This window comes from Pelmatolapia mariae, linkage group LG14 (assembly GCF_036321145.2).
Source record: "Pelmatolapia mariae isolate MD_Pm_ZW linkage group LG14, Pm_UMD_F_2, whole genome shotgun sequence".
In the NCBI taxonomy this organism is placed as follows: Eukaryota; Metazoa; Chordata; class Actinopteri; order Cichliformes; family Cichlidae; genus Pelmatolapia; species Pelmatolapia mariae.
In genome coordinates, this window is record NC_086239.1 from 17,331,147 (window position 1) to 17,349,931 (window position 18,785).

Consider the following 18,785-nt stretch of genomic DNA (forward strand, 5'->3'; position numbering starts at 1 on the left):
GGTCTAAGGGTCACCGCAGAATGACTTTTGAGAGTGAGCAGGCAAGGTTCGCCTAGCAGGTAACAGAAAGAGAGACACCTTCCTGTTTGGTGTAAACATTGTGTGATAAAGTATCCCTGACATGGAGGATTAAAAAAAGGTAAATGGTGTAGGTGGGTCTCTTCACTTAAAAATGAAAATAAATGAATAAAAAATGTATCAAGAAAAATAAGGCTAAAGTGAAGTCTTACAGCTGACTGCATTATATTTTGTTTTTAAACTTTCTATTATTTTGACATAGGCTTAATAAACCTGAGGTGTATTGCGTGAAAGAGATTTTAATCCAGAGTTTGTTGATTCCAAGTTCTTTGCAGAAACATAGACATGCTATTTGGCTGGTAGATGGTACAAGACCTTACATGTGTTCAGCTAAACCATTATGTGAGGAAGGCAAGAGTTGGCTTTTATTACTGCTGCAGCTTTTTCATAAGGAGAAAATGTCTTTTGGGTAATGGAGATGTTGGCCACCAGGCGGCAGGCAAAACGTATTGTGGAGACTTCATATTTATTCCGATCTGATAAGGGAGACATATGAGACACACAGAGAATTGGCAGGTATTATTACTCTCTCTCTCTATCTCTCTCTCTCTCTCTCTCTCTCTCTCTATATATATATATATATATATATATACATAACCCAACAATATATTATATATATTGTTGGCTTAAAGCACTGGCTGTTTACAAACTGCGTTTGAAGATGTATTAAGAACGCTGTATAAAAAACTCTTTAAGAATTTAGTCTTAAATGCAGATGTTTGTATTTCAAAATACTTGTCTTGTATGGTGCTCTTTGGTGTTCAAATACCAGATCAGACTATTTTAACAACCGTGGTGGAAGCGCTATACATCCCTAGGCTTTGTATAATAGTAATAAACAAATTTAAGGTCCACCCACTCGACTCTGACAGGATCTCACTGAAAGGTTCCCACGGATACAGGAAAGTGTTTCAGTTCGTTATAGAAAACTGGCGTGGGGGCATTTAAGCCGCATTTCACACACTGAAGAACGAAAGTACTTTGAGGAGACAAAAATCTTTCTTTTCAAAGGTAGGCATTTCTCTGAAAACCATTCCCGCACACTGAACGCGTTGCATGTGTTTCGTGGAAAATTCTGTTATTTTTCTTTTCACAAAAAACGGGCTGTAAAAAAACAAAAAACAAATACAAACTGAAAAACAGCTTCGATCTGTGATCACCCTGCCTTCACATGACTTATTATCAAATATTCATCTGCTCTGCTGTTTTGATCAGTTTGAGCGTGTGTTGTGATCACGTGGAGGAACTATGTAATGGCATGAAGACATCATCTTGTCTAAATGATGTTTTTCCAACACATTTAAAAAATATATTTTTAAGGTTATCGGTACTGACATCTTAAGGATTTTTAACAGCAGTCTTAGTTCAGGTGTTGTGCCAGCCCGTTTCAAACATGCTGTTGTACAGCCTATACTTAAAAAAAAAATCATCTCGATTCCTCTGTCCTCTCAGATTTCAGGCATATTTCAAAGCTTCCTTTCCAGTCAAAAATTTTTGGAAAAGATTTTATTCGTTCAGCTGCAATCTTTTTTTAAATGTACACGGTGTTCTTGAGAGGTTTCAGTCTGGTTTTAAAGCTCTCGGCAGCACTGAAACTGCAAAGTTTTTAACGATCTTTATTTAGCCACTAACTCAGGAGACTCGGCTGTGCCTTTGCTTTTGGATCTGACAGCTGCCTTAAATACTGTTGACCACAGCATCTTGATCTCACGATTGGAGCATTGCAGCATCAAGGGCATTCAATTAGATTGGTTCAGGTCTGACAGGACTTTCTCTGTGAGCTTTGGAGATTTTATCTCTTCCTCAGCTCCCTGTAACTCACATAATTTCTTTAGAGATTAATAAAGTATGCTGATTCTCATTCTGATTACTTGTGGTGTTGCCCAGGGATCTATATTGAGGCCAATTTTATTCTCTATTTATATGCTACCTTGAGGTCTAATTTGTTTTGTTTTTTTAGAAAATATAACATTTAGATCTAGGACTGAAGACAAGCTGCCCTGCCCCACTGCTATGGATAGTTACCCCACCATTACTTCAGTGTCTCGGTGAAGGTAAAGACTGGATGGTCTCTAACTTCCTTAACTTTAATGAGAACAAAACCAAAGTGATAATTTTTGGACCAAGTGGCAATCCCAGCACCTCTGATTTTAACCTGCATAGTCTGGAGCCTTTTATTAAGTTATTAAGTTATTAATTTGGGGGTTATATTTGACAGCAATTTTAACTTTGAAAAACAGATTAGCTCAGTTGTACAGCGGTCTATTTTTTCAAACTGAGGCTTTTATCTAAGGTAAAATCATTTTTATCTTTTAAAAACTTTGAACGGGCGAGCCATGCTTTTATTACATCCCAGCTGGACTACTGTTACCGTTACTCCTTATATGTTGGAGTTATCCAGATCTGCCTTGTAAGACTGCAGTTGGTCCAAAATGCCGCAGCTCGTCTTCTGACACAAACCAAAAGACGTGAACATATTTCCCTGGTGCTTGCCTCTCTTCACTGGCTCCCTGTTCACTTTGGAGTTGATTTTAAAATTTTATTGTTGACTTGTAAAGCCCTGAATGGAAAGGCTCCTGGGTATTTGTCTGACCTCTTATGGGCCCTCTAGATCTATTAGATCAAATGATCTTCTGCTTTTATGGATACCAAGGTCGAGGCTGGCTCAAAGAGGCGATCGAGTGTTTGGGGTCGTGGCGCCTAAACTGTGGAATAATCTACCCCTACACATCAGACAGGCTCCTACTGTGAAACCTTTTAAATCTCATCTTAAAACACATCTGTATTCACTGGCTTTTAATACAGTATGAGAGTTATTTGTTCTTTATTTGTTGTTTGGTACCAATATTATAAGTTATTTGGTATTAGTTATTTTGTATTTTTGTACAGCACTTTAGTCAACGTTGTTGTTGTAATTAAACGTGCAGTATAAATAAATGAACAATAAACGATAACGAAACTGTTATGGTTTGATCGAGGAGGTGATCGGGGTGTCAGTGGGACAGTCTCAGCACATGGGGGGTGGGGGGTGGGGGGGGGGGTTGAGGTGAGGTTCTCTCTTAAACACTATTTTTTGAAAACGTAGATTTTCCGATTTCGTTTAAAAAAAAATCTCGTCCACACAAAAATATCTCCGTTTACATGTAAACGCAAAAAACGAAGTCAAACCAGAACCCCTAACCCCCTAAGAAATGTTGGCCAATCAGAAGTCTAGAAACCTGGGAGAGAAAGAGTAAACAGGGTTTTATGCCCTCACAAAACCTTAAGTACTTCTGAAAAGTTTTTTGGTTTTTTTTGGAAAGGCAGCTAATTTTGTGTTACTTTTCAAGTGCGTTCATCATTTTAAATGTTAAGAAATAAGACAGTATTTTCGCTGGTGTAGACTCACAGCTTAGGAATGAACAAAATGAATACAGCATACATAAGTTTAATTTATTTTTATTTTTTTTTAATTCAAAACCGACGTCGAGATTTGGGTTATGAGAGCGTCTGTGTTGAATGCAGAAGCCACGTCCGAAGATCACTCTGACCTCTCTGTCTTTCTAAATGGAGGGCCAGTAACTGCGTGTGTATATGTAAGCGTGTAAAAACTGCAGATAGTAAGATTAAGAGCAACAGTATCTTGTCTATATCCCCCATTGTAGAAATTCATCTCATGTAAACAATAACGTGGCGCACAGCGTGACGTCAAAAACGGCGCACACCTTTGACGTTGGCTGACAAATAAAAACCTAAACGCAAAAACGGAGGTTTTGAAAATCTCCACACTGGTAGGCGTATTTAAAAATCTCAATTTTCAGTGATGAAAATTTGGACGAAAGGCGCAAACGCAAAGGAAAAGCTGTGTTTTCAAAATAAATAAATAAATACCCGTGTACATGGGACTGCGGTCAAGTGAGCCCTCACATGAGGAGTTACAGTCAAGCTAGCCGCACCCCCAGCCGCACCTACAATCTGGTTGCCCTTTTCTTACGCATATTACTCAGTTCTTTGCGCTGTGAGGCGGACGAGGAACAGTGAGGGTGACCCAGAGGAAATATTCGCGTCACCTTTAACAATTTTCTTGTAATGAAAAAAAAAACACACACACACACACACACTATATCAAAAATACTGTACGACAATTTTATTTAGTTGGGGATAAGGTCAGGTTGAACAGAAATGTACAATACAGTGAGAATACAATGCTTTGGAAATATATTGACAACTCTTACAGAATTTGTAAAAGTATTTTTTATTTTCAATATATATCAACTGAGTTGATTAAGAAGTAAAATAAAATGAAAAATGCCAGTATACAGAAGACTCGTGTTTCTAAGCCATTTGGCACCCATACCGTAATAGGCATAAGAAAAGTGCAACAAGATTGTAGGTGTGGCTGGGGGTGCGGCTCGCTTGACTGTGACTTCGCATGTGAGTGCTCACTTGACCGCGGTGTAAGAGTGGATGTAGCCTTATGCATGTGAGTGTAAACACCGGGATACAAGTATAAAGCACCACTTACGTTGCAGTGAGAGTTGCAGTGACGATTGCAGTTCGACGTCAAGGGTGAGTAATGGATGGCACCTCCTTGGGCACAACGCCACAGGTGGCCTGTCTTTAGGCATATATTTTTTTTTTTTGTTAAGCTGCTAGAGCAACATAATGTCAGTGAATCTTGTTCTTTTAATTAGTGTCTGAAAAGTGTTTTAATTTCAGGTCTGGTAGTATTGTAAGTCCTGCCACGTAGTTTGCTGTTTTTTCCCTGCTGCTCCTTATTAGTTTCAGTTATTTTATTAATAAAAATCCTTTAATTAGTTTTTCTACGCCTTTGCCTTGTCAACAACCATATTTCCTGGGGTGTATCTCCACCCCCAGGTAGCGTTGTCAGTTCCATGTTTACAGACAGTTGTCTGTATTAAATTTTATTTCATTTTTGAGATGCTAAACCTATTTTGGCCTAGCTAAAAAAGACTTTATAGCGTTCACCTTATCCCTGACTGTGGTTGCTGTCCATGGTGCTGATCAAAAGCTGGAATGATGCTACTGATATTATTATTATTGTTATTTATTATTTTTGCACTCAAACACCGTGTGTGTGTGTGCGTGTGTGTGTGTGTGGGGGGGGGGGGGGGGGTAGTGTGTTTAGATATGATGTATCTGCTGCAGGATGTATTACAGAATCATTGACTTGTTAGTCTGTTTTGTTGTGACACTTGAAAACTAGAAAGCTCGAAAAGATATCAACATTAAGGATGTCTCAAACTCATTTCTCTCAAACAAACCATTTTCTGAGCTGCTAGAATAAATGTTTTTAAGTCTGGTGATGTGAAAATTCGCTTTGATTATGTGCAGAAGAGACAGACTCAAGAAAAAGCTGATAAGTGTAGTATAATATACTATGTAAACTGAAATGTTTTATTGAGGAAAACTGTCTGTGGTGTTTGTGTCTTATATAGGTACAATGATGAGATGCTGTGGTCTGCTAACTGCCCAGAATGAACCAGGTAAAAATCTGATAAACATTAAAATTAATTTTCACTTTGTCATCAAAAATTAATAGAGTTGCATGGACAGATGGCTCAGCAGAAAAACAGTCTAATTTTGACTTTAAAAAATAAATGCTACTATTAAGTGTGACTGTTAGAATTCTGTTTGTCTGTCAGTTCCTCTGAAGAGCATTGAGGTGGAGCTGGAGGTGAGGGACCATGTGGCTACAGTGGTCTCCACTCTGAACTATAAGAATAAGGAGAACAAACCATTAGAGGCTGTTTTTGTCTTCCCTCTGCCTGGAGATGCTGCTGTCTGTCATTTCAGTGCTAAGATCGGACAGACACAGATTGTAGCTGAGGTGAAGGAGAAGCAGAAGGTGAGCTGGACAGTAAATATAACCTGATTATAAGTAAGATTGTCTATTCCATAGACAAAAAGAAATGTGTGGTAGGTTATCCATAGACTTGAGAAAGGCATTTGACACTATAGATCACAATATATTAACCCTTTATTGACCATGGGCCCACCGGCGGGCCCATTTTACAGGTAAATTTGAAGGGCCGGTCAATAAAGGGTTAACAAGAAAACTGGAACGTTGTGGTGTTGATATTGAAAGAGTCAGTGAATTTCTGGTGATAATAATAGATGAAAAACGTAACTGGAGAACTCACATAAGATATATTCATTCCAAAGTATCAAGACACATTGCAATCCTAAACAAGGCAAAGCAGGTATTAGATGGGACATCACTTCATATTCTCTACTGTTAACTGGTTTCACCATACTTAAGCTGTTGTGCAGAGGCCTAGGGCAATAACTATAAAAGTACATTACATTCATTTTTTACTCTTAAAAAAAAGCAGTTTGAATCATCCACAGTGCAGGTTATAGGGATCATACAAACTCACTATTCTTGCAGTCTGAAATATTGAAAATTGCTGATCTAGTGCAATTCCAAACAGGACAAATTCTATTCAAAGCAAAAAATAAGGAACTACCAAGTAATATTCAGAGTATGTTTTTTTATTCAAAGAAGGAAGTTATGATTTAAGGAGTTTTTCTAACTTCAAAGTTGTGAAGGTACGTACTACCAGAAAAAGCTTTTGCGTTTCTGTCCATGGAGTGAAGCTGTGGAACAGTTTGAATATGGAGTTGCAGCAGTGTCCAAACATAAAGCAGTTCAAAAAGAGTTATAAAGATATGGTTATAACGATCTTCATGAATTATAAAGAAAAGGAAAATGTTGAAATTCAGTGAATGTCTCTATTTAGAAAATGTCATGATGTGATGTATATACAGTATTATATCAGAAGTTTGTTCGCTATTTTTACTGCAGATTATATCGGTGAGAAAGCTGACTAAATATTGGCAGTTAACTTGAGGCAAAGGGATGGGATTAAATAAGTGTGTACTACTTCCCACTTCTTTTTCATATGTAACAGAAACGGAACATTTGAAGCAATATTGAAATGTATTAGCTTTATTTTGTATAGCATTATTTTCTCTTCTTTTCTTTGCTAAATGTACTTGTATATTGTTTACATGATTGAAATAAATTAACAAACAAACAAGATTCAAATTAATAATAAACACAATGAATGTCACTGACATGTGTCACCTGTCCTCCAGGCTCGTGAGGAGTATGATGATGCTCTGAGCTGCGGTCAGCAGGCCTTCCTATTGGAGGAGAGTGATCAGAGTCCAGATATATTCTCTCTGAGTGTGGGCAGTCTGCCGCCAAGAGAGAGCGCCTCCATCAGGTTGGAGTACGTGACTGAGCTGGCTGTGCAGGCTGATGATGGTCTGAGGTTCTGTCTGCCTGCTGTGCTCAACCCTCGATACCAGCTTCGGGGTAGGAAAAAACGTTGACACTAACAGAAAGCCTCAAACTCACACCTCTGCATAGAAAAAGGTTTCATAACTCCAACGATGGTGGTGGAGGAATTTCCAACCTCTTTCTCTCTCTCCGTCTCTCTTCCTCCATAAATAAAATATTTTTGAATTTGTTATGTACACATAAAAGATAAACTTGAAAAGAATTAAGCGTAACATGGAAACATAAACATTGAAAACAACTCTCTTTCTCAACACTTTATTTTCAAGTCCAGAATCTATAACATGATTAGGGGATGGACTTTAGGGTTATGGAGTATCTGAGCTGTGTTAGGATATCTCATTCTTTCTTTCTCATTCTGTATTTATTCTGTCTTTCAAACATATAAAATTATTTGATTACTCTTCCACCATTACTATAACTGCAGTTTCTTTGCTCTTTGTGTCATTTCTAGCCAGAATTAAAACACAGGGGTTACTATGGCTCCTATGAAAGAGAACACCTCAAATCAGAAGTACTTGACTTCCTGGTATAACTCGCAAAGGTGCACCTTAAAGCAGATAAAGTAAGCTAGATTGGAAATGGTGTCTCACTAATTTAGAAGATCATCATTTAGCTTAAAAAATAGGTTTTTGCTTTATAAAAAAGCCTTCAGTAAAGCTAGAAGGTTACTCTTCATCACTGATTGAAGGAAATAAGAGCAACCATAGGTTTCTCTTCAGCACTGTAGCCAAGCTGACAAAAAGTCAGAGCTCTGCTGAGCCAACCATTCCTTTAATGTTGACTAGTAATGACTTCATGAACTTCTTCACAAATAAAATTTTATCTACTAGAGAAAAACCTCATAATCATCTCACAGACTTAACGATGTGTAGAGTTACTTTCAGTACCATTGATATTATTATATTATTAACTCTTTTTCTTCAGTTGATCCTTCTGAATTAACTTCAGTAATTACTTCCACCAAACCATCAACATGTCTCTTAGACCCCATTCCTACAAGACTGTTCAAAGAAACTCTGCCATTAATTAATATTTCATTCTTAAATATGATCAGCCTATTTCCATTAAGCAGCTATGTACCACAGGTCTTCAGACTGGCAGTAGTTCAACTGTTACTTTAAAAGCCATCTCAAGACTCAGCGGTCTTAGCTAATTACAGGCCAGCCTTCCTTTTACCTCAAAAATTAAACAAATGTGTAGGACTGCTTTCTTCCATTTGTGCACTATATCCCAAATTAGAAACATTTTATCTCATAGTGAAGCTAAAAAACTAGTTCATGCATTTATTACTTCTAGGCTGGACTACTGTAATTCATTAACATCAGGATGTCTTAAAAACTCCCTGAAAAGACTTCAACTGATATAAAATGCTGGAGCGAGAGTACTGACAGGGACTGGAGAGAGCATATTTCTCTCATATTGGCTTCTTTGTTCAGACCAAAACTGAATTCAGATTCGTGCACAAGGTGTTGAATAATCAGGCCCCATCTTATCTTAATGAGCTTATAGTACCATATCACCCCGTTAAAGCAGTTGCTCTCAGACTGCGGGTTTATTTGTGGATGCTAGAGTATATAATAGCAGAATGGGAGGGAGAACCTTTAGTTTTCAGGCCTCTCTTCTATGGAACCAGCTTCCAGTTTGGACTCAGGAGACAGACACTATTACTACTTTTAAAATTAAGCTTAAAACTTTTCTTTTTGCTAAAGCACATAATTAGGACTGGATCAGGTGACCCTGAAACTTCCCTTAGTTACACTGCAATAGGTCAAGGTTCCCATGAAGCATTACGTGTTTTTCTTCACTCAGTGTTTTTTCACTCACTATACTTTTACACATACCTCTGGATTTAATTCAAGTTCTCTTCCACGGCATGTCTTTGTCCTGTTTTACTCCTCTCACCCTCAACCGGTCTTGGCAAATGGCTGCCCCTCCCTCAACCTGGTTCTGCTGGATGTTTCTTCCTGTAAATAGGGAGCTTTTCCCTCTCACTGTTGCCAAGGCACTTGCTCATAGGGAGTCTTTTGAGTGTGGGGTTAGTGCCCTACAGTCTGTCTTTTTCTGCGCGAGTGTCCTCTCCTCGTCCAATCTCTAAGGTAGAGTCCAACTGTTCCCTGGACCCGCTCCAGTACCTCAACACTGATCAAACCCAGGCCACGGTAGGTAGAGTGCTGATGTTTCTGCTGTGTGTGGTTGTTACTTATTACTGAGAACTAAATATGAATGTGTTTGTGGTGTGCAGGTTAACTTGGCTGCAGGACACAAGTTTGACAGAGATGTTGAACTGCTGATTTATTACAAAGATGCTAACCAGCCCACTGCTGTGGTGGAGGCAGGACAGGCCTCTGCTGAGCCGGGTGAGTGGAAATGAGTGAAGTAGTTGATTTGCAAATTTTAAAAAATCATTATCTACTTCAGCTTGGAAGTTCAATATGTTGACATAAACCAAAAGCAATTTCTCAGATTTTTCTGTCTGTTATTTTTCAGGCTCTCTGATGGGTGATCCAGTGGTGATGGTGAGTCTGTACCCTGAGTTCCCCCAGTCAGTGATGTCTTCAGTGGCTTCATGTGGAGAGTTTGTGTTCTTAATGGATCGATCTGGAAGTATGAGTAATACTCGCATCCGCAGTGCCAAGGTATCTGTAATATTTTAATCATAAACTCTTTAGTTTCAAATTGTTCCTCTCACACAGAGGCCTCACTATATTTTCCCTGTTCTCTTAAGGATACTCTGCTGCTCCTGTTGAAGAGCTTACCAATGGGCTGCTATTTCAATATTTACAGTTTTGGGTCCAGTTATGAACACATCTTCCTGTGAGTCTCTCCCTCATATCAAAGGCCCTGCTGTCTTTGTTAAAATATCCTAATGGGTGTTTTGGTGCATGTGTTTATGTGATGGCAGTAAGAGTGTGGAGTACAGCCAGCAGACCATGAAGGAGGCTCTGAAGAAAGTTGAGCAGATGCAGGCTAATCTTGGAGGAACTGAGATCCTGGAGCCCCTCAAACATATTTACAGCCAGCCCTTCATTCCCAATCAGCCTCGACAGGTAACACACACTCACACACTCGTCTGGTTTGCTGTCCTCGTGGGGACATCCCAATAACATAATGCTTTCCCTAGCCGCTTACCCTAACCCTTATCCGAAACCTAACCATAGATCAATTGTAACCCTAAAACACTAAAACCACAATTTAAGTGTGAAAAATGCCTTCAACAACGTGGGGACCTGGATTTTGGTCCCCACCAAGATAGTAAGAACCTGCACACACACACACACACACACACACACACACACACACACACACACACACACACACACACACACACACACACACACACACACACACACACACAAACTGCTTTGCATTAGTTTCTTGGAAATTTCCTTTGAACTTAATCTTACTTTCTGTTGCCTTGCTTTAGCCTTAGAACAACTTCATCTTAAAATATAATGATTTAGGACATTTTAACTTTTTTTTATATCACAATGAAGATGCTTTATAGGGAAGATTATGAAAGATTCAATTTCATAACACATGAGACAAAACTTGAACCACACACATATGCTCTACAAATGTTTCTCACCATTGGCATTAATGTACAATCTAACTTTTTATATATCACATATTTTAACCCTGTGAATATAATCGTTGTTCATGTAACAGCTTTGTTCTTTACTTTGGAGTTCATACTAACTGTACATTGTTCGTTGCACACTACCACAAAAACATTTGTGTTTCTGAAACCTAACTCAGCTCTCAGAACAAGCTGTGTGTTTGTGGGTCTGATGTTTTGTCCTCATGTGCCAACTCTCCTCTCTAGCTGTTTGTGTTTACTGATGGAGAGGTGAGGAACACCAAAGAAGTGATAGATCTGGTGAAGAACAACTCAGATTCTCACAGGTGAAACCACAAAAACACAACTATATCTACACAATTCCCAGAATGTCCAACATGTCCTCTATGTAGAAAACTGCTGTATTGCAGGTGTTTCTCTTTTGGGATTGGGGAAGGGGCCAGCTCTGCTCTCATCAATGGGATGGCCAAAGAAGGAGGAGGTCATGCTCAGTTCATCACAGGGACTGACAGGATGCAAGCAAAAGTAAGACATTAAACACAAAAAGAAAACAAGTTAAGCATTGCAGCAGCAGCAGCAGCAGATCCATATTTGAGATCAGACCTGCAGTTAGTAAAATGTCTGTTCCAACTGTTTGTGTGTATTTGGAGAGTTTTTCATTATTTTTCAGGTGATGCAGTCACTGCGATTTGCTCTGCAGCCGGTTGTGGTCGACATCTCAGTCACATGGGATTTACCAAAGGAAATGTCTGTCACTGTCCTCTCTCCACAAATCACAGCACTTTTCCAGGGTCAGAGGTCACTGATTTATGCCCAGCTCACTGGACAGGTAGGAACAGCACCTTCTCATGTTGTTTTTTAACTATTTCATGACTTCTTACCCTGTGATTCTGTGTCAGAGCTCAGAGGCAGCAGAGGGCTGTGTGACGGTGAAGTACAGCCTGGCAGGTCATCCCTCTGAGAACCAGCTGCACTTCAGTCTCAGACCTGCAGAGGACACTGGGTAAAACGGAGTTTAAGAAACTCAGTACTTTTCTTTGGTTCATGACTTTAGATATGTTGGGTTGAAAATAGCAGTAGATTATAATGAATATGAACTGAAATATGTTGTGTTCACATCTGAAATAAAGTATTTTAAAAAACAAAGAAACAGTTAAGACACCCATCTCTCGGTGTGTTCTTTCTTATCCGCAGATTAACAGTCCACAGGTTGGGTGCTCGGACTCTGATTCGCTCCCTGGAGATGGAGGAGAGAGAGCACAGAGGACAGCAAGGTGGAGGTGTGAAGGAGAAGGTGGTCCAACTCAGTGTCCAATCAGGAGTTAGCAGTTCTTTTACTGCCTTCATTGCTGTCAACAAAGACAACAGCGAAGTGATTCAAGGACCTCTTGTGCGCAGAAATATTCCAACAGCCAGTGAGTTTTTCCCAATAACAAAGCTAAAAGTCAGCCCCAGATCTAAAGCAAAGATGGTTCAGCATGAATAAAATCAGTAAAATGTTTGGTTTAATAGAAAGTCAGACTCAAATGAAAAGACAACAAGTACTGTATTTTCTGCACTATCAGGCACACTTAAAATCCTTTCATTTTCTCAAAACTCGACAGTGCGCCTTATAATCCGGTGTGCCCAATGTATGGATTCTGGTTGTGCTTACTGATCTTGAACCGATTTTATGTTGTGCACGGCGCTCAAAAATCCGTCACAAAATGTTTTAGTACAACTTTGGTAAGCTACGCAGCCGCACTGCTTGATGAATTGTTGAAGCATTACGGCCACCGTAGTCAGGAGCCTCGCTGAATAATACAAGTCCAAACTCCGCTACAGGTTAAACAAACACTGTGGCATCACTGAGAGTTAAAAAACTGTCTACATTCTTTCATCTTTTATCTCCAGGCATTCATGAAAACAGAATTTCTGAAATTTAATAGAGTTAGAAGTTATCAGGAAGTTAGCTCGCTAGTTTCCACCTAAACATGATATACCATGTTTTGACAGAGATTTCTGAAAAAATTAAAACGTGCAGCTCTGCTATCACTTCCAACATAAACGAAGACTGAAACCTAAACAGTAGTGACTTTTGTAGGGTCACTGAAGTTGGACTTGCTGGTATATAATGATGTGCTACATTATCGCTAGCGACACAGCTATGTTAGCATAACATTAGCTCAGTGAAGCTGGAGGATAATTGCTAAGGCTTTTTTCCACTTGATAAAAGTTAACGAGGGTTCCCGATAGTTAGGGACAAATACAATCGCATGGATGCTGTAAACGAACCAAACTTCAGTCAAGAGAACAACTGAGATAAACTGTCCACAATACGAGGTTAGTCATTAATATACTGCAACAATATGGGAATAGTGAATAATGAATCAATGGTACGAAAGTAAAGGAAGCAAGAAGAATGAATTGAGTAAAGTTTGACTTATCTGACTTTTTTGTTTTGCTTAATGCACCTTATAATGCGGTGCGCCTTATGGTCCGAAAAATACAGTAGAAACAATGTGGTAATGTATGGTAGAATGTAGGTACTCATCAAACAGCAGTATCAGAGAGAGGGATGCATGTGAGAAAGTTTTTTTTCCACTGATTCTCAAATCTTGAACTCATTTTTTTCTTTTCTTTTTTTTTATCTTTAAAGTGATCCAGAGTCCTCCTGTGGTGAAGAGTTTTCTAAGTAGTAAGTAAAAACCTGAATAAGTGTTATTGAAAGAAGCGTCTGCAGGATCTTTCAAAATGTTGAAAGATCCTTTAACTACTCATCTCTGTGTTTACTCTTTTTGCCTGTGTACAGTGCAAAACACTGAAGAGGTTAGTACTTTGAAATAAGTTAAAAATGACAACGGAAAATATTATTTCGATTTTACATTTAATTAGTTATACATTTGTACAATGAATGCATTATATTCTTCAGCGTGTGCTACTGTGTTACTCGCTCAAATGTCCACTTCATACCTGTAGCTCCTCTCTCACACTCAGAGCTCCCCACCAAATCCCATTCATCCACTTAAGACTATCACTGGATTGGCCGGAATACATACCAATTAAATTTAAGAAAATATTGACACTTCTAACATAAATAAAAAATGCTGACTAAGTAGTACACATTATATCCGTCACTTTTTCAGTTTACTAAAGACAAAAAATTTTTACCATCGATGTGCTAAAATCTAAAGAGGAGCGGATCCGACAGACTTACAATGCTTCTAGATAAGAGTACTCTTGAAAAGGTGTTTGAATTAACTGAGGAGGCTCGTCTAGCACAGCATGAAAAGTCTAAAACCAGACAACAAGGGACGTTTCACTTGTTGTGCGTGGTAAACCACAGCAAAATATGGAGAGTGTCCTCAGCATAGAGGGAACAGTTCACCCTGCCTGGGATAGAGTTACTGGGACCCTGCCCTGGAGTCCGGCCTGGCCTGGCCAGGCATAGCCCGAAAAAGGGACATAGGCCCATTGTACTGCAGGCCCAGCACCCACAGGAGGCTCCGTATCAGTCGGGTGCATTGTGTGCCGGGCGGCGGTCAGGAGCAGTGGCCCTGGTGGACCGATCCACGGCTACCAAGACTGGCAATTGGGACATGGAATGTCACCTCTCTGGTGGGGAAGGAGCCTGAGTTAGTGCATGAGGTTAAGAGGTACCAGCTAGATATAGTCAGGCTCATCTCAACGCACAGCTTGTGCTCTGGAACCAGTCTCTTGAACTCTGTCTCAGTCTGGAGTTGCCCCTGGTGAGAGGTGGCGGGCTAGGGTGGGTATCTTGGTATCCCCTTGGCTTGCTGCCTGTATGTTGGGGTTTCTCCCAGTGGACGAGAGGGTTTGTTCCCTTCGCCTCTGCGTCAGGGAATGGGTCCTGACCGTTGTCAGGATTGGGGCTGCGGCTGCAGTGATGCGATGGAGAGGGAGCTGAGTGTAAAAGCGAAGCTCTGAATTTACCGGTCTGTCTACGTCCCTACCCTCACCTATGGTCACGAGCTATGGGTAGTGACCGAAAGAACGAGGTTGCAGATACAAGCAGCAGAAATGGCCTTGGTGTTCCCCCGGACAAACTGGAGGAGGTGGCTGGGGAGAGGGAGGTCTGGACTTCTCTGCTTAGGCTGCTGCCCCTGTGACCCAGCCCCAGATAAGCAGAAGAGGATGGATGGATGGAAGGATGGATGGATGTCCTCAGCATTCAGAAAAGAAATGGATGCCACACCAAGGATTTGTCTGACAGACAACTCACCCAGGCAGAGAAAAACATCCTTGCAAAAGGGTTGACTTTGGTGTGACACCGAGACAAATCCCGCTAGTGAAACTGATCACATTTTTAGAAACAGCAATCCGAAACAACAACATTGCAAATGTGGAAGCAGAGCAGCTATGGACAAGAGTTTCGGCCTGTCTCAGCAATGTATGATCAACTTGGTCACCTATAACCTCACAAATTTTCTGGCTTCATTCCTTAACCCATTGGTAGGCAGGTCCGAACACCACATTTAGAACACCTTGGATTTGGTTGAGAAGGTAAAAGTCACTATGAAGGCAGATGAAACAATGGTCTCGTACGATGTCACATCTCTTTTCACTTGTGTTCCAGTCACTGAAGCAGTGGTTAGTAAGAGATTACAGGATAACCCCACCTTCAGCAACAGGACCACTCTCAGCATCTACCAAGTGTGTTTGCTCTGCCCCTCAGCCCTCTGGTTCCCACAATCCTTCTGGGAAAAAAACAGAGGCAGCTGTCAGTAAACTCCAGACTGCGTCAAGCACACACTCACTGACTTGCTGGGAAACTAACAGGTAGTCATGCAACGATCCCAAATTGATGGGAGCTCAGCCACTCTATATAGTAGCTCCCTCCAGATGAGACTGATTAACAGCAGGCGTGTGTCATCATCCACTTCAGGTGTGACCAGCCTCACGGCGGGACACACCCACCAGGCCTGAGAGTGCCTGTAAGCCGGTTCTCCGGACACACACACACCCACCCACACTCCTATACACACAAACATGGAATCGAGACAAACACATGGCCCCAGACTAAGACAGAGCAGCACATAAAGACAAGTTCGTAAACTGTTTTAGGACCCTGGGTCCTCAGATCCAGATCCCTGACTGATTCCCCAGTTTCATCCATTGTAGCCAACCATGCAAAAGAAGTAGAAAAGAGAGCTTTGTTGTCCTACCCTGGAACACCACTAAGTCATTGGTTAGGATGTGTAGATGAATTTACCTGGCTGAATTAGTTCACTGGAGCACAAACTTGGTGTCATCTGCAACACAGAGCAAACATCCCCACAGATACAGCGGCCAGGCAGAAGAACATTATATCAAGAAGGCCTGCCCTCTAAAAGAATAAATTAATGAACACAGAAGTTCGATTAAGGGAAATGATTTAACCAGTCCTGTTGCAACATTTTAATCAAAAACTTTATAATTCACCTTTATTTTATATAGTCATTGAAGCCATTAAACCCAGTCAAAGAGAGGGTAATATTAATTTTATCTGATAAAAAAGAGAAGCATTCTGGATATTTTGTTTAAAGAGTTTCACTTTACAGGTATAAATGAGGATTTAACTATTAATGAGTTTCTGCGATTTTTACTTTTGTGTTTCTATGTTTTTAAGAAGATTTTCGGAGATATGTGGAATTTTTTCTCTCTTTTAATCTGTAGTGGTTCAGTTCAGAGCCTATTTGGGTTGTGGCTTAACCAATCACCCAGTAACACCTCTTTAAATGTTAATTGGTCAGCTTGTTTATTTGTAAATGTATGATTGGTCCACTTGGATTTCTTCTGTGTCCTTTTTTTATTTAAACAAAAACTGTTTGATATTTCATAATGACCCCGATGAAGGCCACAAGCCAAAAAGCACTGGTCACCCAACAGAGTTGTTGTTCAATACTTTAAGTGTTGCTGGAGTCTTGACGTCATCTTACAGTAGTTTTGACCCAGAGGATTCTGCAACTCATGATAATATTGTTGTCAGTGTCAGCCAGCAACTTTTGGTGTGTAGGAGTTACGTTTGAAAGCTATCTATTATTTAGTTATAAAATCAGTTCAGAGCCCACTGAACCCAAGTGACAATAAAATAAAGAGGCAAAGGTGAGATGGTTAGAATGAGTGCTGAGCAGAGACAGTGGGCTTAGTGGAGAAAATATGTTTAGGATTGAGCTGAAAGCAGGGAGAAGAGAAATAGGAAAGCAAAAAATTAAAACAAAATGGATGAATGCTAGAATAAAAAATCTCACCTTAAGGTTCATGTCATATCTCGTTCCATTGTGAATTTTAAAAAATTCAGTAAAGGCATTTGCTGACTGACCTGTTTTGGGAGCCTTTATTTCAATAAGATCTTTGGTTGAATAAGATGGTTGAAAGTTTGGTGTAGAATGTGTTGGGCATACCCTGTTTGAACCCCCTTTGAAGGTTGGAGCTCTTAAGCTATTCGAGTTAGTAGAACTGTTTTAAAAATAAGTGTTTACATGACTTAATTTAAGTAGTTTGAACATTTGAATTGACAGTGTGTGCACATTTCTTCATGTGATAAAGTGTTTTGTGTGTACAAAATTTAATGTTGTGACGTTATTCAAATTACTTTTTGAACCACTTGATTTGAATCATGATAAAATGTCTAGTTGATACATTTTGTTACTGATATTTAATCTTATTCTTGCCTTCTGTCTCACAGATGGCCGTGCACGCCCACCTGGTAGGTTAGAAGCTGTGTCTCTGTGTTGTATAAATGTAGCAAATGACAGCAAACAGTGAATAAACCAGCACATATCTATGACACAGCTGCTGTTTAACAACATTTCAGCTTTAATGTGAAATATAGTTTGTACAGGAGCTGTTGTGTGTTTTTTCATAGTTATTAACATATAGTCCGTTGTCCAGAGCAGCAAGTGAATATGAATATTATTCTGCAAAATGTTTAAATTGTTTTTGATGGGTCATGTATGAAGCTCAACAACCAAAAATTTTGTAAATTATGTTTGCTAACATGTTTTCACCAATTTTCTTACTTCTTTTTTTTCTTTCTCAGAATTCAAGACATATCGTAAGAATTTTTTTTTTAAATATATTTTGTGTTTTATAATTATTAACATAGGCTGTTGTCTAGAGTAACAAGTGATGAAGATTGAGTTGTTACAACTTCTGTCATATTTCAAAGATTATTGAATAACTTTGTAGACTTTAAACATTGATTTTAATGCGTAACTAATTATACCAACATCAGAAGCCAATCACTGAATCTGTTTTTTTTTTTTCTTTTTTTTTTTATGTTGACCTCGCATATCTATTTTATCCCTGACCAGAGTGTTATCAACCTGTAAGATCAGGTCAGTTTAAAACATTTCTTTTTTCATTTTTGACATTGTAACATTAAAAAAGAATAAGAAGAGAAGCATTCAGACAGCACACACCTGAGCTGCCATCACAGAGGTGTGAACAGTATTATATTTTTTTCTTCATTTTATTTTGTGTGTTCTTTTTAAATGTTCTTTAAGACGTTTTTGGTACAGTAAAAACAAGTCCAAAGTACAAGCTCTTGCCATTTGCTCTCCTATAACCCTTTTAGACATACTTGACAGAACTTTGAGTATAACTCAATGTTTAATGACATATGTCTGAATACAGACAGTGGAAAAATGTCAGTCTTAGTTTTACTGGATCTTAGTGCAGCATTTGATACAGTTGACCACAACATATTACTCAAACGACTGGAGAACTGGGCAGGTCTTTCAGGAACTGTACTAAACTGGTTCAAAACATACTTAGAAAACAGGAAACACTTTGTATCAATAGGTAACTTCACATCTGAGCAGATAAGTATCACATGTG

The 18,785-nt window shown here is 39.4% G+C and overlaps 1 protein-coding gene across 1 annotated transcript; it reads left to right on the forward strand.

Annotated features, from left to right (window-relative positions):
• The first annotated feature begins 984 nt into the window (after positions 1–984).
• On the forward strand, positions 985–17,887 carry LOC134641098 (von Willebrand factor A domain-containing protein 5A-like). The gene is made up of 16 exons (XM_063493310.1): positions 985–1,089; positions 5,517–5,564; positions 5,724–5,926; positions 7,180–7,402; positions 9,362–9,546; positions 9,630–9,744; positions 9,875–10,023; positions 10,113–10,201; positions 10,290–10,434; positions 11,211–11,290; positions 11,375–11,489; positions 11,635–11,793; positions 11,864–11,967; positions 12,159–12,379; positions 13,603–13,641; positions 17,632–17,887. The coding sequence occupies exons 2-16, from the start codon at positions 5,522–5,524 to the stop codon at positions 17,709–17,711; spliced, it is 1,950 nt and encodes a 649-aa protein (XP_063349380.1). The 5' UTR covers positions 985–1,089; positions 5,517–5,521; the 3' UTR covers positions 17,712–17,887.
• The last annotated feature ends 898 nt before the right edge of the window (positions 17,888–18,785 follow it).

What these genes read in the sequence shown, in the direction of transcription:
- LOC134641098 (XM_063493310.1), top strand. Translation starts at nt 5,522, where the DNA reads ATGATGAGATGCTGTGGTCTGCTAACTGCCCAGAATGAACCAG. An exon ending in CTGATCAAACCCAGGCCACG is followed by an intron (nt 9,547 to 9,629) that starts GTAGGTAGAGTG and finishes TGTGGTGTGCAG; the next exon opens with GTTAACTTGGCTGCAGGACA. An exon ending in AGACCTGCAGAGGACACTGG is followed by an intron (nt 11,968 to 12,158) that starts GTAAAACGGAGT and finishes TCTTATCCGCAG; the next exon opens with ATTAACAGTCCACAGGTTGG.